Below are 20,495 nucleotides of genomic sequence, written 5' to 3'. Positions count from 1 at the left end.
AGAGAGAAAACAACAATGTTTTATCCAAGGGTAATTCTATTGTTTACTTTACACATATTGCTTAATGCGATAATATGTTGCTTGCAAACTGAAAGGGGTTCGGATGATAACCGGAAGGTGGATTATTAGTCATAGACGCAGTTGGATCACTGTCTATGTATTACGTTGTAATGCCCAATCAAATCTCATAGTAATCATCTTGTCATGTATGGTCGATATTCTGTCAATTGCCGAGCTGTAATTTGTTCACCCAACATGCTATTTATCTTTATGGAGAGACACCTCGAGTGAACTTTGGACCCCGGTCCTGTTTCTTTTACTAATAAATTTTACTGTAATCATATTCTGTTTACTTTCTGCAAACATCTCTTTCCACTCGATACGTCTAATGTTTTGTGTTCAGCAAACCAGTGAGATTGACAACCCCACTGTAAGTTGGGGAAAAGTAGTTTGGTAGTGTTGTGCGCAGGTTCCACGTTGCTGCTGACACCGGTAGTGCGCACTGCCATTAGTCAGCTAGCAACACCTTCAGAAGTCACGCCTTTCTCCTACTGATTGATTAAACCTTAGTTTCTTACTGAGGGAAGGTACTGTGCTCATCATACATTCCTGTTGGGGTTCCCCAACAGTGTAAAATCGGCGTTACGATAAGCACCATCAAGAAGGGACGGACAAGTAATGTATCAAGGGGTAGGCTGAAATTTTCATTTTTCCTGGAGGGCGGCCGACCAAGTTCGCCCCCGTACGTGAATCTCCACCAGTGCCCATGAGGATCCTATAGTCAAGTTAAGAGTTGGGCCACGCAAGGCATCTCAAGGCATGTGGACTCAACGTGTATAATAAGGACTAAGCTCAGAAAGGAAAGTTTTAGTCCTTATAACCTACCTGAACTCGGTGAGCTGAGACCTAACTTCTATAAAAGCCAGGAGGGGTCGACAGTCAAGGGTAAGGGAAGAGAGAGATACACAAAACCCTAACTACACTAGATCGACACTACTTTCACCTCCTCGAAGACTCCATGTAATCATCATCCATAATACAAGCAGACAAGAAACACGTAGGGTTTCTTTGGGTAAAACCTTGTCTTGCCCTCTGTGTATGCTTGTACGTTGTTGAAACCACCATTACATTTTTTCTCTAAAACCCGAATTCATCATGTATTGGCATTGCCATGGTTACTTCACGTCATCGCGAACTCGCGCTTCGTGTCTGACCTCGCACAGGCGCTCACCAAACTCAAGAACCCCTCTGGTGGTGACCTAGATGTCAGCCTCCTCGTCGCGGCATGTCGACATGCTGGAAGAGGACGAGTTGTGCCAGTCAGACTCCTTGCAGAGCACTCTGCCCCACTCACCATGTATGGGATGGTCCACGGGAGGCTGGGAAACATGTGGAATCGAGGGAGAGCAGGTGGGGGGAGCCGGCGGCAGCGAAAATTTGGCCAACGTCACTGCCAATTGACTGGATTTTAGTCAGCGGCGGACATCAGGGCCGCTTGGGAAGAGCGGATGATACAACAAAGTGACCGTTGGTGGCTATCACAACATCCAGCTAGCCCATGAGTCCCAAGAGCATGGGGTATGGTCCAGAAAGCTCATGGCCCAAAGCAACGGCTCTCCTGGGCCGGCATGGCCCAAGCCCGCACCACTGATTACTAGGTCTTCCGACCGCCGCCGACCCTAGCAGACGGAGGAGGGCGCCTCCCGCTCCAAATCACTGCCATTTTCATCCGCACCCAAAAACTCCCCGCCGCGCTCCGCCCAAATTTTCCCGCGGAAGCCATGGCTCCGAGTTCCGACCGCGTCCACAAAACGTTTCCCCCCTTCCCGCCACCCTCTTCCCCCCCATTTCTTGCAGCCGCCCCGGGTATTTCAGCCGATCCAGAGCAGCCAGCGCCGCCAAGGCACAATCCTTTCGCTCAGACAGTGGTGCGGAGGCTAGGCTAGTGACGCAGAGTGCTCGGTGTTAGGGAAGAAGGGGCTGTGGTCGTCGTGCGCGGAGGAGATGGCGAGCAGCATGAGGAGGTTCCTCAACCCGCTGGTGCTCAACATCCAGAAGATGGAGCTCGAGCTCACCTGCCCCGTCTGGTACCCTACATCGCCTCGCCTCTCCTCCCCGATCTTCTCCCACCCCTGCCTATTCTCTCTGGATCTAGATGCGGTCTACCTAAAAGGCTAGAAAAATGAACAGTAAGATTCCTAGGGTTTGCCTAGATCTGTAGCTCAGAACCCCAAATGTGTCATCTTTTTTTGCATCTCGCGAGGATCCCATATGCTGCTGGTACCAAGAGTAGGATGTATGCGGTGCCGCGATCTACTTTCCTATGAAAAAATCTGAGCTTGGCTAGAGATGGATCTGGTCAAATCGTGGGATGTTTGCCTTTCAAAGATATAAAAAAAAGGGGAATTGAATGAGCCTGTGTAGTGGACTAGTGGTATGCCAGTGTCCGCCGTGCCGCCTGAATCTGTGATGACTGACGATCTCCTTATTTCTTTTTCCTGTTTGGCAGCCTGAAGTTGCTCAGCGCGCCTACGATGCTACCATGTTCCCACACGTCCTGCAGGTAACCACCCAGACAACCGAACCGATGCGACATTCTCCCTAACTGGTATCACGCCGTGACAAATTCCTCTAATTCTTTCAGCACCTGTGCCACCGCACAGACCATGGAAGGCTACAGCTGCGCCATCTGCAAACTGCCCTACAACTCTCAAGGTACAACATCATGGAAAACTGCCATGTTTTTGAGTTATGAGTCCTGACCAACTACCTTACCTGATATCGGAACCAATTGCTGCAGATTTAAAGCCTGCTTATAACCTTGAGGCAATAGTGAAAATCCACAAGAGCCTCAGCTCTACGCTCAGCAGCATGGTCACACAGCAGGGGGCTCAAGGGGACATTCCTGGTACATCACCAACAAATTCCTGTTTTTTCAATGCTCTCAGAATATCAAGCACAAGTTTTCTGCTAGTTGTAAGACCAAATGCTAATTGTCTTTGGTAAACTCTTTTTTTGCCAGTTGCATCTCAACAAACTCCAGTACGGGGGAACAAAAATTCTTACAACTCTGTTGCTTCAAAGCTGCTGTATGGCCAATCAACAGAACCTGTAAAAGCAGTCGTGGGCGGTCAGAAAGCAATGGATCCTGCATTGAACCAATCTAATGGTGTGGCTGTTCAGCCAACGGTTCTTGTACACAAGGGACCATGCAGGTCGTCTCAATCTTCCGATGGCACTAGGGATCTGGACTGTGACAGTAATGACCTGGAAGGAGAGTTGGTAATATTTCATCTTATGCATAGGAACATTCTTAAAAAGACTTGTTTTTAAAGAGCTCCAATCCTATACCTGGTCAAACAAAATAAAGAATGTCCCAAATGCCACCCTTAATTTTGCTTAAGAATCAATACTGTGATATATGCATTTAACATTAGGACGTCACATGATACATGTAGCATGTATGTGCGCTTAATTAGGATACACTTTTCAGTTATGGCCTTTCGGCCCCTACGTACAGGGGCTGTGCAGCAAGTTGGCCGATGTAATAGGGATGGATATGGCTACTTGGGAAGGTGCAGGATAAAGTATACCTGAAGATAGTTTTAAGTCTTCCATGCTGTATAAAATTGAGTCGCTGTATTAAGTAGTCTCTAATGAAACTAGGTACATATATTTTGGGTCTTGCCAAGAGCTTCTATTGAAATCTGACCTGTGGTTCATGTTAATTGATATAATAAAGAACTAGGTTGCCACTATCCCTGGTCTTTGAACCTTTATCCTACCCAAAATATTTGTGGACCAAGGTCCATAACACTGTCACTCATATGCATGCTAGTAAGATTTTTTGTAAGGAAAAAAGTTAATATTTGGTTATATTTAAACTTGATTTGTAACATTTTGTTGTATGCATATTCCTACTTGATTTTTTTGTAATTTTACATGTTCTATTTTTATTTGAAAATCATGCATAAAATAGCACCACTTCTCAAAATTTGTAGTGAACTGGTATTGTGCAGTTATTGTCGTCTTTTATATTTTACTTATCAACAACCTCACTCTTTATTGAAGATCTTTTCATTACATACTTATTTGCTATGTAGAAAATTTACTGTACTTATTTGTTGAAATGGTAAAAGCTTTGCCAATTATATTAATGAAAATAAGATGATGGATACGTACATGGAAAGCGGATCGGCCAAACCAACCGCTGAGCCTAACCCTGCCAACCGATTACATACTCCTAGCAGGAAGACTTGCAAGGTTGTTTGCACCAGCAATGATTTGAAGCCCTGGCCCTGTCCTTGATCCTTGCAACCATAATAGGAGGAGGGAAATAAATTTGCTAGAAAACACCACAGTTCCACTCCTTCTGAAGTTCCCAGCCGAGAATGATCAGGGAGCAAAGCCCTTTTGAAGGATGGCCCAAAGCAGACACAGTAGTCTCCTACCGTGCAGCCAGAGTTGGGAGGCATTGATGGCTGGACATAAGGGCACCCATCCAACATGAATGGGTCATAGTAGTATTTTGGGGTCATTTTAGATTTTTTTTAAAGTATAAAGTTTCTTAAACCTGTTAACAAGAAATAGTTTTAGTGTAGAATCAATTCAATTTATTCTCCTTGCATCTTGTATATTCTTTTTATAGTAAAAAACTAAAAATCTCACTCCTTAAATTGGTCACTTGTCAGGTAGCAAGCAGATCCCCTCCTCAAAATGAGTCGAAAAGAGTACCTGATGTAATGGATGACCATACTAGGGAACCGAAGAGTACGTATTTTCTCTTAACTCATTTCACTGGATATTTTGGAATGGAAGGCAAATAAACTGACATAATTGCAAACATCAATGCAGAACAACGAACTATGAATGACTCCTGGAAATGTGAATTTTGTCACTCTCCTGAAATCAGCAAGGTCAGTCAATGGGCAAATACTGATTGTTATTTGTATTCATCCCCAGTTTTTCACTTGCTATGCTGCTGATTGTTACCTAATGTTCTTTTCAACTCAGTGTGCTGGCCCGTTGTTGCACTATCTGAATGGAGAACCAGTGAAGGATGATCAAGCTTGGAAATCTAATGTTCTGCATGTCCATGAGAAATGCACTGAATGGTATGTTCCATGCAAATTTTGAGCTTATTTTTAATCCCTGAACCTATAAATAAACTTACTTCTCTGGCTGAAAACGTACATTCATCTGAGTAGCATTTGGCAGATGCTAAACTTTACATTTTTTGTAGCATTGCTTGTCTTTTGGCTTTGATGATAATATCTCTGCTGTGATTATTTTGGTACCATATTTCTCAAGTAAAAAAATATGTCTTACTAATTTATCATACTTATATAGGGCTCCTCAAGCATTCTTTGATGGTGATATTGTGAAGAATTTGGAGAATGAGTTGGCGCGTTCTTTGAAGATCAAGTGCAGTGTTTGTGGATTAAAAGGTGCAGCACTAGGCTGCCTTGTTAGGAGCTGCCGCCAAAGCTTTCATTTCCCATGTGCCCATGGGATCCCAGGCTGCCGATGGGACGAAGTAGGTCTTTAAATCTGCATTCTCAATCCGTACCAAGTTAAAATGCACTTCCTTATTGTGGTTTTGACAGAATGTTTTGTCAAGTTTTATAATCAAATGAATGTCATGTGCTTTAGGAAAAGTTTGTTATGCTGTGTCCTTCCCATTCATCAAAGAAGCTGCCCTGTGAGAAACCAAAATCGAAAAAGAAGGCCCAGCTTCAACAGTATGTTCTCAGTGCTTGTTATTTATAGCAGTATTTTGCTATATCTGTTTGTACCTTCTCATGAACTGTTTTCTTTTCCTCAATTTGCTAGATCATCTTCTGATGCTATTCTTGGCGATTTGAACTCACCTTTTCCAATGGAAAGAAATGAAATTTGGACAGCCTCACCTTTTTTATCAAATGAATGGGTGATATGCGGATCTGCCCTCTCTGGCCGAGACAAGGTAGTTCTTGGTTATTTGATTATACCTCTACATACTATTACATGATATAACTGTTTTGATGATGATGTTGTCTTGTTATCTTTGGAAACTTCACAGGAAGTGTTGGGTCAGTTCCAGTCTCAAACTGGCATCACAGTAACTAATAACTGGACGCCAAATGTGACTCATGTAGTTGCTAATACGGATGAAAAGGGTGCATGTGGTAGGACACTGAAGGTTCTCCTGGCCATACTAGCTGGGAAATGGGTTCTCAATGTAAATTGTAAGTACAGTCCTCAGGGCCAAGTTCTTCTCTTGAGTTGGTCCCATGTCTTTTGGCCATTGCACATGTTTGACACAATTATTTAAGCTTGATAGAACATTACGTGCTGTGTGGAAATTGCACCTGCACAGCTGCACTTTTTGTTTGCTATACTGTTAACTTCCCTCTTTTGAAAAGGAGTTCTTACACAACTTATATTTTGACATTTAGGGCTGAAAGCTTGCCTGGAGGCTAGAGAACCAGTCCCTGAGGAGCCATATGAGATCAGTTCTGATGTTCATGGCTCTGTTGACGGCCCTCGCACAGGAAGACTACGAGCAATCCAAAAGGTTTGTATATGAATTCTTCAAGAAAATTAGCAAAACAAATATTAATAGACTATTGAGTGCATATATTTCCCTTTTGTTCTCTAGGCACCAAGACTGTTTTCAGGGCTGGCCTTCTACTTTATTGGTGATGTCCTGCCGATGTTTATGGCGGACCTTGAAAACTTGATTGCCATGGCAGGAGGATCTATCTTGGACAAGGCTGATCTCTCCAGCACATCCTTGATTCTTTACAACATGGAGGTTCCTCCTGGAGATGATCAGGCCAACATCGAGCTGGTAATGGAGAAGAGAAGGGCCGAGGCTGAAGAACTGGCAGCAACAGTTGGCTGCAGGGCTCTTGCTCATACATGGGTTCTAGATAGCATCGCCTTCTGCAAAGTGGAGTTTCCCATGTGACATTGTACCGAAGGTATAGGGGTTAGGATGCGATGGACATGTGTTTGATACAAAATATGTTTCGAATGTTGTATCATGAGCGCTCAACTAAACAAAATCAATACTGTGTGATTTATCTCTAATGTATGGTCGCTGAGTTGATGTTGTCATATTCTTATTTTTCTTGCCTAAAAATACCGATTTGTCTCACCTGCCAATTAGTGCCGCTGGTCCAGTTTTTCTTCTAGAAGAAATGATGCTATGAAACTTGTAGCCTGGGTTTTGCTCTATAATATGTTGAATCTGAGGGTTAATTTATCAAAAGAAATCTCAGGGGTTTTGCTCTAAAAACCTCAGTCGATGGATTTCACTTTGGAAATTTGTTTTAGATCTTTGGGTGCTCGTCAAGGATATACTATATTTTTTTGGCTGTGTATATAATTACTCACTGCTACAGAAATTGAAAAAGAGAGCATGAAAATGATTGTGGAGTGAATTGGAGACAAAGCAAGGTGAAAAGGGCTGAGGTCACTAGCTAGGTTGCTTCTGAGACATTCTACCAATCAACAACAGGAAAGGTCCCCTTCAGGCAGTCACCATTGCCCTTTGCTGGTGCAATGTAGTCTCAGGAAGTTCTCACCAGATCCCCTCATGTCAAAGAGCATATGTACCTCTACTACTTGCCCACCCTCACCAGTCAGGAAGTCACCAAGACCTTGATAAAAGGGAAGCCCATGGATCCTCGGCGGTGGTGACAGCGCCAGCGCCATGGCCTTCTTCAGCAGCGGGTCGCGAGCCCTGGTAGAAATCCTGACGAGGCTGCAGAGGTGCGTCGCTGTTAGCTCATCTTTACCTTTGTATTTAGACTGAATTCATGCATATTTCGATGTTTGCAGTGCTCAAACACCTATGCCAGTTGACCAAACCTTCTTCGAATTTGGATCGATAAAGTACCACGTACAGGTGCTCCTCCCATTTTGAACTGAAGCAGTCACTCACGGAACTCTGAACAACCGCGTAGCATTTTTGGTGTCAGTAGCACTGACTGACACGGTGTGCCTGATCGTGCGTGCAGGCTTCGGCGTCGGACCCTGAGAACGTGCACCTGTCGATATCCACGCCCTCCCTCTCCCACGAGGCCTCGCCGTCGACCGCCCTGCCGGAGTTCACGCTGGAGGAGACGAGGAAGATGTACCGCAAGTTCGCGGAGGTCGTGGAGCCGACGAGAGAAGGATACGCGCTGACGCTGAAGCTCAACTTCTCCGGCCTGGCCCGGCCGAAAGATCGCGCCAAGGCGATCCGGCATGTGTCGCGGCTGCAGTCCGTGGTGCTGAGCTCGCAGCTGAAGCACATCCTGGGGAACCTCGGCTCCTCCGGCACGACCAAGCTCGTGTACAACCACCGCGACCCTTTCTTCGTCAGCAGGACGGTACGTCCTCAGTTCCCCATGGAGACAAAGCTCGATCGTTCTGGTTCGCTTGCTAATGGTGATGGTGTGGTTCTTGGCCGGTGCGTGCAGCCGGGGAAGATAAACGCCATTTTTCCCATGCGTTTCCGGGACGACACGGACCTGGCCGTCGCCAACTCCTTCTTTCAGGTTGGTGCCCAACACCATCTAATCGCATCACCCATCTAGCTAGCTGTCGCGTACCCGGTACCTGAAGGGAAGTGATACACCATCTGTCACCAGCAGGTGCTGCAGGAGGCATTTTTTAAATGCATTTGAGATTTTTTTAATATGCTAGATAATATGAAAATCTCATAGTATCATGATACCACGATAGGATTCTAAGATTCGATACTACTGACGAGAAAACGATACTACTTGATAGAAAACCTAGATACACTACCTGTGACCCGCAGGAGCTGCAGGAGGCTGGCAACTCGTACTCGAAGGCGCCCAAGTGCAGCTGGTCGGCCATCCCGCCGCCGGAGCTGCGCGGGGAGTCTGTGCACCACCTCACTACCAACGGCGGCTTCGTCTCCTTCGGTACGCGACGCTTAGTTTGCTGCAACGTGACTTGATTCCTCTTGTCGTCAGGAAGTATAATCGATGCTTCGACGTGCAGATATCCTGGAGCGGCACGTGAAGCGGAACAGGGCGGCCAAGACGGCGTGGATCCTGCTCAACTTCCAGTCCTACGTCAAGTACCACATCAAGGTGAGGTCGATCGGTCCCAGATGTCAGCTGACGATGGTTATGTCCCATAATATTGTGACTGTTGATCCATGCTGGATTTGCTGACGACTCTCTGCAGTGCACCCGAAGCTACATTCAGAGTAGGATGCGAAAACGGCAGGAAAGCTTGACGGAGGTATGGAATTCGCTTCCTTCGCTCGCCCTTTTTGATCTATTTTTTTCTAACTTAAACAGTAATTACTTTAGGATTGTGTCTTAGGTAATTTTTTAAGGGAAAGCCCTAATGGCTATTTATATTAAATTGGAAAACACACATACATCATTCGAAATTACATCAACTAGAAAATCTGGAGGATCCTCTCTTTCCAAATAGTTGGAAGAGGGGCCATCTGCTTTACTAGCTAACAGATCAGCCGCCATGTTAGCTTCCTTAGGGCAATACTCGAAAATCACCTCGGTGAACTCCTGGCAAAAGAAGATGCAATCTTCAAAAATACCTGCAGCTGGGCCAAATGTATTACCTCCATTCCTCATCACCTAAATGACCTCCCGAATGCACGATCATCTTGTTGCACCCTATGGCCTCAGCCAGAGACATCCCACAGTGCACATGCTTCAGCAGTATACACATCTTCGACAAAAGGAATGATACAGTTGCGGCCAGCCGCGAAGAAGCCTTGCTCATCTCTGATAATTGAGCCAGTTGCCCCTGTACCCCTGTCCGGATGAAATGATGCATCTACGTTTAGCTTCATATATAGCCCTCCTTTGGCTTCACCCACCCATTGCGAGCAATACCCTGATGCTCCTTCTACCTTCTTCCTTGCTCTTGCATAGTTGGTGGCTAAAGTTGAAATAGATTGAGCTGTTCGTACTGGTTGTTGAATTGATTCACCGTGGGTTACCTGACGGTGTTCTCACCAAACATACCATATAGTGGACAAGTGGTAGATATCAGCTTTGCCCGGGAAACCTCTGGTAATAACGGCGCCGTCGCCGTCCTATTAAGGAGAAGTCTCCCCAATACGGAAGATCCCTCTCTTACAGTAGTGCATGCATCATTGATAAGCATCGCCATTCCGAGATGTTCCCGCACCTCCTTGACCCGCGGACACCGAAAATATGTGTGGCATATACTCTCACAATACCAACTTCCACAAAGGGCATTGAGAATTGTTCTGCATGTGTCTATTCGCTAGGACTCCTAGGCAAGGTATAGCACCCCACAATGATCGCCAACAATGAATTTTGATCTTTGCTGGCACTCTCATTGACTAGATTGTCTTCCAAACCGGTGAAGCATTTGAGGACCCAAATAAATTTGTTCTCCTAAGCTTGCGTCCATGTTGGTGATCCCACTCAATGTGATAGGCTGATTTAACCGTGAATATGCCATTCCTATTATAATGCCATGAAACAAAATCTTCCATCATGTTCATTGAGAGTGGAATGTTCAGGATTCTTTGCACATTCACTGGCCAGAACAAGTCGTTGAGCATCTCCTCTTCCCAAGTTCTAGTTTCTGTATCAATAAGCCCGTGAAAGACCTCCTTTATGAGAATGTAGTCAATTCGACTTTTTCATATAAGAGAATAGTATTGAATCACGTACAAAATAATACATCATACTGAATACTAAATCAAGGAGAAAATCAGAAACATTCTCACAAAAAAAATTATGAATAGTTGAGAATCAAATAATATTATTTAGATCGACCTAGATGTACTTTTCATGCACATGAACCTGCGTTGTGAGGCCGTCATTTCGTTCTGCCTTAATCTATAGATAGACTTTGTGGAACTTCGTGTCTGTGTGTGTGGGGGGGTGGGGGGGGGGGGGATTCCCTCTTGATAGTACGACATACTTAGGATTCACCAAATAAAAGTTACACTATGTAGGAGCCTATACATTTTTCTAAATTTTGGAAGTTTCACCAACCATTGACCCATTAATTGTATTTTCCATGATCAATAAAATGTTAACATGATTCCCTAATTACCTTGTCATGACTCATCCAAAATCCATTCAGGCCTTGTTCGTTTAATCCCTAGAAGGAAGGGATTGGCCTGGATTCGGCCTGGTGCTGGTTTTCTAGCCCGGCATGGTAAATTATCCAGCCCAATAAATTTTAGGCCTTCGGTTATACCCGGACAGGATTTTGGCCCATTGTATCCCGGTCATCTAACAGACTAACACTTAGCTAGTCTGGATAAAAATTATCCCCATCGAACCTATGGAAAATTTTCCATGCGCGAAGGCAGCAAATACGAAGCCACGATCTCCGCATAATGACGTGAAGACGGATTAACCGAAGCCCGAGTGCATCTGAGGAAGGGATTAGTAGGGGTAAGTGGGGTTTGGGTGATAGGCCGGGATCAACCCAATCCATATGTGGATTAGTTCCAGATCTGGTTTCAATCCCATCAAAACGAACGAAGCCTCAGGGATCCTAGATGTACTTTCAGGTGTTTGTCCCATTGCGGGAGCAATACATATGATTACATTTAATAAAATACTACTATAGCTGGAATTGAATAAGCAAACACGTGGAGTATTGGACAAGTTTAGTTTTGACCCTCAGATTCTACAACCATACAAACTTGACCCTTCACTTTCAAATATGGATTAGTCACTCACACTAATCAAAGTGATTTGGTCAATGATGTTCCGGCGGTGTCGCATATGTGATATCGCTCATTACAAATATCTTAAAAAGCAAGAATATTCTCACCTAAATAATAAAATCTATTTAAAATCAGGAAAATTAAGATATATTGAAAAATTATTACTACAAAATCTAGGAGTGTTAAAAACGAGAGAAATGTTAACAAAAAAATATAGAGCAAAAATGTAACTGGATTAAAATCTCAAACAATTTAGGAACCTTCATGGTAAATCACTATATTTTTTCATAATAATTTAATATTTTCTTGCTTCGATAAGTTTTTCTTTCAAATTTTAGCAGTATGAGTAAATTTTATTCAAACTTCTGGTTTTATCAAAGTTTTCTATTTTTACAAAAACAAATCCAACTATGCGGAAACTTATCGTCTTTAAAAGGACGTTGTGTATTTTCTAAACCTATTATTATTTTCAAATATAACTACAGGGGAAACTCTGAAATTATTATAAATAAGGAGCCCAAATTCGTATCCACGAGGACTTGAAGTACATCCACACCCAACAAGTGAGTGAGGCTCGACTGAGCTCCTCATGTGCTACAAAACTAAGGGGCTAAATCTATTCAGTGTTGAAAATTGAGGGACAATTTTGTCTAGATTTAGAGCTTAAGAACCAAAACTAAATTCATCCAATAATTAAGAGAACAAAATTTAACATTATTTGTTCGCTGAATTGCAGGTGATCCAAGGTGCAATGCTAAGAGGAAGCGACAACACGAAGAAATTACAAGGTATACAAATTCGTCATAGAGAGCATAGTGCAAATCCTTTGAAAGGTCCCTTAGCTCCCACGTTTTCTTAATAGAAAACCACATATATTTAGAACTAGAAGAACTGAAATAAAATTCACAGGTTATATGTCTAGTATGTGCGTGCAAAGTTTTGTCCACATATATATATGTGCTTTGATGTGATCAACATTTTTCTTTCGGGGGATCAAAATAAAGACTTATGTAATGTCCTAGAAAAGAAAAACAAAAACAATGCCATAAAACACCAATTATTTTACTTATTGTTTTCCAGAAAATTTATGTGTGAGCATGGGAAATAGACATTTGCAGTGTTTAAATTTTCAAATTGTTTTTTGGCATTTAGAGTGTCCTTTTTATGGACATGTTCCTCGGGAGCCGTTTTGAATTAAAACAGAGAACAAAACGGAGCCCTGTATAGCGCAACTCGGCACATGTGTGTCATCCAATTACTACTTATTTGCCCTGTGGAGAAATAGGATGTCGGCCGTGATTAGTTGGGCATCTGAACTAAGCCGAGGCAGCCATGAAACCACTTTTGGCATATTCAGAATTCGAAATGATTCTGCTGCTGCCAAATGGTCCAGCGATCTCTGCTAGCTTAAGGACCATGCAGACAGATACCACAGATCCGGGTTGCTATCTCTCATGCATGCGTGGATGGAGTGATGATGAGTGTTATTTTGTTCCCTTTGTTATCGCAGTGAGGAAGAAGAGCAAGAGGAGGTTGATCAGCCTTGGCAAGGCCAAGAAGTTGCAGAAGGGTTTCAGAGCCTTGGTCGACAGAATCAAGGGGCTGCGGCTGCGGATCAGAGTGCGAGCCCTGGACCGGCTCATGCGGCACTACCGCCAGTGCTTCGCCATGCCACGTGTGAAGGGGAACAAGTACTACGACAAACTAGAGTGAGCTTGCTTAGGCAGGAGGATCTATAAGTCTTTGGATCGAGATCGATCGAGCATGGACATAGATGAGAAGCATCACACGTAGGTACAAGAGCTTCAGTTAAGCTCTTTTTATGTATGCTGCATGGTATACATGGGTAGAAGCACGTGTATGTGAGCTTATGTGTTTGTGCGGAAACTGAATGTCATACACCGATAGATCGAGAACATGATACAAATCCGTCCCCTCTAATGCCATCAGGTGCAACCTACTGCATTTTAAGAAATTGTGTACGTTGAGTTGTTGAAGATATTTCCTATAGGCGGGAGCAGCTTTGTAGTCACACGAGCCGTATGCCCAGCATTCAGGCTGTCATACGTCAGAGTTTGGAGTTATTCCTTGAAGCTGACCTCGCACCCGAGCTATTATCTCCGCCCAAGTAGAAACATCAAGCATATACGTGTAGACTATCACAAGGGGAACATGGTAACGCTGCAAGCGAGGTATTCTATGATCTCCGAACAAGGTTACGTTTTGAACTACACATTTCAATTTCCCTGCAAGTGATTGATTGTTTGTTTGGCCTAAAGGGCAACAGAAAAGACATAACCAAACAGAAATGACACCGGCAAGCAACAGCCTCTTTTGTGTGATCCGAACACCCTAAAAGCATGTTCCGTGATTTAGGTTTGAGTACTTCTGCCCACATTGTACCTTGGAAGGACATGTCACAGTAAAATACAGTTGAGCAGTGAACATTGTGGAGAAACAAAGATTGGCAATGGACAGTGGGAACATGCAGGAGCACATGGAAAAATTGTGTTCCTTTCCACAATTTATCCCAGTGGATAATGTGTGGAGCGGGAGTGAAAGAGTAAGAAAATCTTCTCGTTTTTTAATTAGAGGCAGAGAATAACCACATTCCATTAAATAATAAGAAGAGGTTTTTTATATAGAAGATGCCCAAGTCTAAAGCCCCACAGGAGTTATGGGTACAATCCATCCTCCAAACCAGAGGCCTGAATGTGCATGGCTATAAATGAGAAACCGCAAAAAATAGTTATTCCAAATCTTACGAGTTACTAGCTTACTATGTCCCATTATTTTGCCACTTCTTTCTCAGACTAAAACAATAGATTTCTAGGTAATAAACTAAGCTAGTTTACAATCATAGGAGTACTCTTAGAACTTCGGGGTTTCACGTTTTCTGGGAGATTGACAGAAAAATGAATCTTACGGTCGCGTCTTAAAATTTGTACTCTCAGATCAGTGATATCCAACCGCCCATGCATATAAAATATCTAACCGTCCGTGCATATAAAATGCAACCGGAGCTTGAACCGCTTAGCAGAGCAAGCTGAGGGAGCTGCTTATCTTTGGAAGAGAGGAAGGGCACCATCCAGCCATCACCATGGCAACACGGCCGGGGCCTTTGACTGAATGGCCATGGCAATGGATGGGCAGCTTCAAGGTGTGATATTTTCTTTGCTCTTCATGTGCTTTCTATTTTTTCTTTCCCAGGTTCAGAAATGAAGGAGGGCAGGAGGCCATGATTTTATTTGTCTTAGCTAATGACATGATCAAGAACCCAGGGAAATTTCTTTCTTTCAGTAGACAAGAGCAAAAAAATAAACAGATCAACTACTTCAATGATATGCTAGTTTGAGAGGTTGAACTAGGTTCTATATGCATTCCCTTGAAAGTATCAAAGTAGAACAGGAATTAGTGGTATCTATGACTGATTACTGATTGCAGTAAAAACCCATGTCACATGAACAAACAGACCTTCCTATATTATCGATCAAAAGGAAATCGTGCCTAGATTTCAAACAGTATATACTCTAGCATAGGCATTCACATGAAAAGTTGCCGGTTCCAGAGTACTTATCAGTTTTCAGTTTCCTTGATATTCCTTATTTTTTGGCGAATTAGTTTCCTTGACATTCCAGAATAAGTTCTTCAAGAAACTGATGGAAGTAATATACATTTACTATATTACCATGGTTCCCTATTAGACTCTAACTAATTCTTATAACAAATAAAAAAGATAGAGGATAGCGACCTTGACAAACTCCTTTGCATGCTCTTGCATGGTGGAAAGTGACATGAATACGAGGGTGCCCAATAAAATTCAGGTTCCTTAGCTGCACGCCCAGATCAGTGATCAAATCGTAAAGATGTACTAATTGATTAGAAGCTTATGTCCTCTCATGAAACCTTCAACTGTATGTGTACCTTACCTTGTGATCCGGACATAAATCACCCACAGTAGCTGTACTTTCAAGTACTTCATGCACATACCCAACTGAATTGACGTAAGCAAACTTGTTGTCTCTTTGAAACAAAGACATTTGCAAACTTGCAGCGACGGCAGTAGCTTGTGAAGGATCAAAGATCAGAGATATCAGCTCTTGTACACCACATATTCAATCCATTGATCATATTCATCGGTATCAATATCTAACCTGGAGCTCTATCCATGAACATTACAGTACCTGGTCCTGGCGCCTGCTGCGCTGCACACTGCGCACAGGGTGCTCACAAAGGGGTGGGGAGACATTGACCCAGCATATGCCACCATGTTACCAGCTCTGCTACTGAGGATGATCCACAACCAGATCTGGATCAGCTTGTCTCGCCACCAGACCGCACGGAGGAAGCACATAATTGTTGACCGCAGTCTTGACTTCGACCAGGTGGACCGGGAGAGTTCCTGGTAAGTCACGTATGCCGCCAGCTATTTACTTCTGCCACACTAGCACTTGAGATCAAATTGGTCAGGTGATCGTTGCACTGCTGAGCAGAGTCTCCACCAATCACATATGTTCAGATATCTTGTCATTCCAAGTGATGTTTGCTATCCTGTACAGGGATGACCAGATCATCTTCAATGGGTTGTTCTTCTACATGGCCTACATAGCCGTCCCGAATGTAAGTCACATGCCACTATGGAGAACCGAGGGAGCCATCATCACCGCATTGCTTCATATTGGACCTGTGGAGTTCCTGTACTATTGGTTCCACAGGGCACTCCACCACCATTTCCTCTACTCACGCTACCACTCACACCACCATGCCTCAATTGTCACGGAGCCCATAACCTGTAAGTAATAGCATTCAGATCAACAGTTACCATGATATGAATAATGCCACTAACTTAAGCACAAACAATGAATGCCACAAAAACCCGTTTCATTACCTTAATGGCACGGCTCAAGGAATCCAAGAGATCTAAATCAGAATAAAGAATGACCACACAAGCCGAGACACATTTATGTTTTCTATTAACCACTTCAAGAAAAGTACGGTAACTTTTGAGATCATTTTTGCAGATCTACTATGTTAATGCTTTTGCCCTACAACATTAGGTTTACATGTCTGGATTGTGTGTATAACAACCAATTTCACCTAGTCCACTGTATCTCAGCCACAATTTCTTCCACCTATCCATGTTCTGAAATTGCCAGGACCACTAGATAAATAGCAGCTGAGAGCATCTCAACATACATGAAATGCTCATAGGTTGTAAAAACATGTATGTTCTATTGCTGAATAAACTGCAAAAATAGTAAAATACTAGTAAATGAGAATCCTTCCCTACTTCAAATTTGGCTGCATGTTCTATTGCTGTGATAAGTCTCTAAATGCTCTCTTCTCCTTTTTTTTCTTTGTTATGTTAGTTTTTTGTTCTCTTTTATCTGATTTGTTAGCATAGGTTTGGGTTTCGTGGTTTACTTTTGTTGTATTTTTGCTCTCTAAGTTGTGTTTAACTCTAATGCAACTTTACCATATGACTGACTGGCAGCTGTCATCCATCCATTTGCTGAACATGTGGTTTATTTCCTGTTATTTTCGATCCCCACGATGACACCAATTTTTACGGGCTGTGGTTCTGTCCTGGCCGTTGTCTTGTACATCACCTACATTGACTTCATGAACAATATGGGGCACTGCAATTTTGAGCTGGTACCAAAGTGGATCTTCCAAGTCTTCCCTCCTCTCAAGTATCTCATGTACACTCCCTCGTAAGTGTAACTTTTAATATCAAGCTTACAATCCAACATGAAACCAGGTGATTTGATTTGAGGCATTGAATTCCTAATTAAATATGACTAGTGGGTTATTGTGCACACAATGCACAAGACGTCGAAATGGTTAGCCATAGCTTCATCAAACTATGAACCAAATTGTTCACTGTTATATTGTTCCACATTTCACAGGTTTCATTCTCTCCATCATACGCAGTTCCGTACAAACTACTCATTGTTTATGCCGTTCTATGACTACATATACAAGACCATGGATAATTCAACTGACGAGCTGTACGAGAGAACACTGAAAGGAACAGAAGAAACACCAGATCTTGTTCACTTGACGCATATGACCACCTTGAAATCGAGTTATCATCTAAGGGTTGGGATTGCCTCTATAGCCTCTAAACCCTCAGATAACCCTGTATGGTACATGTGGATAATATGGCCAATGGCATGGCTGTCAATGGTATTTGCGTGGGTTTATGGATCTTCCGCGTTTGTCGTTGAAAGTATCAAACTGAAGAAGTTCAAGATGCAAACATGGTCAATACCAAGATACAACTTCCATGTAATGGGTTTTACGTTCTGTATGAATCATATGCTTTAACAGTTTTGCGAACTGCTAACATTTTATTCATTTCCAGTATGGCTTGATTTGGGAGAGAGAATCCATCAACAGCTTAATTGAGAAGGCAATACTAGATGCTGATGCAAGAGGGGTCAGAGTGCTCAGTCTAGGACTACTAAATCAGGCATGGTGGCCATACTTGTCTCACATAATTCCCTCTCTATACTCCACATGACACTTACCTTCTGACCTGATCAGAGTTTATTCAGGCATATAGGAAAAACAGATGAAGGGTCAACCTTTCGATTACATCTAACCAACATATGGAGTTAATTTAATAAAAATGTTGCCAAAGAGTTAAACTCTGATGTTGGTGCAGGCAAAACAACTCAATAGAAGTGGTGAATTATTTACGCAAAAATATCCAAAATTAAGAGTTCGACTTGTTGATGGAAGTGGCTTAGCAACTGCAGTCGTTCTCAAGAGCATCCCTTTAGATACAAAGCAAGTTTTTCTTTGTGGAAGCAGTTCAAAGGTAGCCTACGCCACAGCTATTGCTTTATGTGAGAGAGGTGTCCAGGTAACAATCAGACTGCTCCTTTGTGAGTTTTTTTGGTAGCTCATTTTATGTCATTAGAAGATTGGCTCTAAATTGCATTCCAAATATTCCAACAACTCAATTTTGTGCAGGTAATCATGAACGAAAAGAAGGAATATGACACGCTCAAGTCGCGAGTTCCAGAGAGCAGCACTGTCTATCTGAAATTCACCAGTGATGAAATACCCCAGGTAAAAGTTATCTGGAAAAGGGATAAAAAAGTGGGGTATAACTACTAGAGAATGCTTCTATAAACCTTGTTAAAATCATTCACACAATTTTTACTGCTAAGATAGTTCGCTATATCATCTACTAACAAATGACAAGAAATTACTCAGCAAGCCTATGTAGCTAGCATAGTGCAAACACGAAATAAATGGAAGAACATTCATGATTCTTCACTACAACAGGTCTGGATAGGAGATATCATAGATGATAAACAACAACGGAGGGCACCAAATGGAACAATATTTATTCCTACGTCACAGTTTCCCCTTAAGAAGACACGCAAGGATTGCACTTACTTGAGTAGCCCAGCAATGAAGATCCCGGAGACAATGCAGAACGTCCACACCTGCGAGGTACTAACGATATGTTTTTGTTACCTGTTCGTGTAAATTTTGAGCTGAGCAAAAAGGACCTTTTAATGCACACAAGCTTCTTACCGCACAATCGAACATTGCAACAGATAATGTGATTGACATGTGTTACTACTCGCTGTATGGACAGAATTGGCTTCCAAGAAGGGTGATGAGCGCATGGCGCATTGCTGGGATAATACATGGGCTGGAAGACTGGAACATGCATGAGTGCGGAGATGATATGATGGATATCGAGAAGGTTTGGTTGGCAGCTATTAAGAACGGGTTCATTCCTCTGTCAAAAGCTTGATTCTTCTGAATCCTGGCAAATATGCTACTCGACAATGATGTTTTAAAGAATAAGGAGTGCCAGATATTCTTACTGACTTGCTAGCTTCATTGAGCAGGGTCCACATATATATATGCATGACAAGGTCCAGGAATGACAAAGATCCAGCAACTTTTTTTCAGCCTTTCTAGTTCCTCCAGATTTATTGTGATACATATAAATTTAGACAAATGTAAGACATCTTTTATGGGACGGAGGCCGGAGGGAGTACATATAAATGAATGAGTTACCAACTCACAAGAAATCAGTAAAGCATGTGTCGCGTGATAAGTAACTTTATGATCTCCCCGCGGCCCTAACCTCGTACACATATTCGGTAAAAAAAAACCTCGTACACATCCCATAAAACTATGAACCAGTTCGGCATTGGGCGCTTTCGCAAACGATTCTGGCGAACTAGCGAGGCGAGATTAGAGGGAGGGAGGCGGGATTGGTGAACCTGCAGCCGGTTCCTCCGGATTCAGAAGATGCTCGTCCATTATCGAACTGAATACCCCTACCGCTCCACGGTGTCCGAGCAAGACGAAGAAAGTAGGGTGGAGAAGAAGAGGTGGAGGTTTACCGGTCGCGTGTGGCTGGCCTGGCCGTGCCATGGCCGGCGGCGCCGCTGGTGGCTGTAGCATTGGTCTTGGGGCCGCACGCATGGGCCGACCAGGCACTGGCGTGGGCCCCCATCATCGACCATTGGTTAGCCCACGACCAAGCCCACACCTGAAAAGTTAATTGCTGCCAGCCCAATTACGAGTCTGGGTTTCACCTACGTCGAGATAAACGATCTTTTAGTCCAAGTTGGGAGTGGCTTCGACACCACGATAACTGATCGGGATCTCTAGACTCTAGCTGCCAACCTGCTCCGATGTGCCATAAATCAATAGCATTGTGTACGCCAGTGGTAGATAGCTGAGGCTGTAAAGCTTCTCCATGCGTCGGTTTTCGGCCAGTTTTTTTATTTTTTTATTTTTCATCTTCTTAATGAAAAGG

At 43.2% G+C, this 20,495-nt stretch overlaps 3 protein-coding genes and 1 long non-coding RNA gene across 4 annotated transcripts; 3 read left to right on the top strand and 1 right to left on the bottom strand.

Moving 5' to 3' along the window:
- The first annotated feature begins 1,840 nt into the window (after nt 1–1,840).
- On the top strand, nt 1,841–7,074 carry LOC127335572 (BRCA1-associated RING domain protein 1). Its single transcript, XM_071826624.1, is given in 13 exon segments — nt 1,841–2,087; nt 2,510–2,563; nt 2,645–2,715; nt 2,801–2,908; nt 3,023–3,282; nt 4,692–4,916; nt 5,014–5,114; nt 5,350–5,536; nt 5,653–5,741; nt 5,833–5,965; nt 6,062–6,227; nt 6,438–6,556; nt 6,641–7,074. Coding segments are annotated over 13 exon segments (1,908 nt in total). The 5' UTR covers nt 1,841–2,004; the 3' UTR covers nt 6,953–7,074.
- Nucleotides 7,075–7,572: 498 nt separating this feature from the next.
- On the top strand, nt 7,573–13,712 carry LOC127335569 (actin-related protein 2/3 complex subunit 2B). Its single transcript, XM_051362279.2, has 9 exons — nt 7,573–7,758; nt 7,828–7,894; nt 8,007–8,360; nt 8,451–8,528; nt 8,795–8,921; nt 9,001–9,092; nt 9,190–9,246; nt 12,432–12,483; nt 13,206–13,712. Exons 1-9 carry the CDS (start codon nt 7,700–7,702, stop codon nt 13,406–13,408), a joined length of 1,089 nt encoding a protein of 362 aa, XP_051218239.1. The 5' UTR covers nt 7,573–7,699; the 3' UTR covers nt 13,409–13,712.
- Nucleotides 13,713–14,739: 1,027 nt separating this feature from the next.
- On the top strand, nt 14,740–19,635 carry LOC127335568 (very-long-chain aldehyde decarbonylase GL1-7). The gene is made up of 10 exons (XM_051362278.1): nt 14,740–14,855; nt 15,877–16,100; nt 16,255–16,487; nt 17,190–17,409; nt 17,605–17,986; nt 18,063–18,170; nt 18,366–18,566; nt 18,677–18,775; nt 18,995–19,165; nt 19,314–19,635. The coding sequence occupies exons 1-10, from the start codon at nt 14,796–14,798 to the stop codon at nt 19,473–19,475; spliced, it is 1,860 nt and encodes a 619-aa protein (XP_051218238.1). The 5' UTR covers nt 14,740–14,795; the 3' UTR covers nt 19,476–19,635.
- Nucleotides 15,258–20,180, bottom strand: LOC127335571 (uncharacterized). The gene is made up of 2 exons (XR_007872875.2): nt 19,954–20,180; nt 15,258–16,485 (listed from the first exon to the last, which is right to left on the bottom strand). It is a non-coding gene; the product is annotated as an uncharacterized lncRNA (long non-coding RNA).
- Between the last annotated feature and the right edge of the window lie 315 nt (nt 20,181–20,495).

The sequence above is a fragment of the Lolium perenne genome, chromosome 2 (assembly GCF_019359855.2).
Source record: "Lolium perenne isolate Kyuss_39 chromosome 2, Kyuss_2.0, whole genome shotgun sequence".
Taxonomy (NCBI): Eukaryota; Viridiplantae; Streptophyta; class Magnoliopsida; order Poales; family Poaceae; genus Lolium; species Lolium perenne.
Note: the sequence above shows the minus strand (reverse complement) of the source record. Positions and strands in the feature narration are given on the sequence as shown.

What these genes read in the sequence shown, in the direction of transcription:
- LOC127335569 (XM_051362279.2), top strand. Translation starts at nt 7,700, where the DNA reads ATGGCCTTCTTCAGCAGCGGGTCGCGAGCCCTGGTAGAAATCCTGACG. An exon ending in CGATAAAGTACCACGTACAG is followed by an intron (nt 7,895 to 8,006) that starts GTGCTCCTCCCA and finishes TCGTGCGTGCAG; the next exon opens with GCTTCGGCGTCGGACCCTGA. An exon ending in ACGTCAAGTACCACATCAAG is followed by an intron (nt 9,093 to 9,189) that starts GTGAGGTCGATC and finishes GACTCTCTGCAG; the next exon opens with TGCACCCGAAGCTACATTCA.
- LOC127335568 (XM_051362278.1), top strand. Translation starts at nt 14,796, where the DNA reads ATGGCAACACGGCCGGGGCCTTTGACTGAATGGCCATGGCAATGGATG. An exon ending in TACCAAGATACAACTTCCAT is followed by an intron (nt 17,987 to 18,062) that starts GTAATGGGTTTT and finishes ATTCATTTCCAG; the next exon opens with TATGGCTTGATTTGGGAGAG. An exon ending in GTCTAGGACTACTAAATCAG is followed by an intron (nt 18,171 to 18,365) that starts GCATGGTGGCCA and finishes ATGTTGGTGCAG; the next exon opens with GCAAAACAACTCAATAGAAG.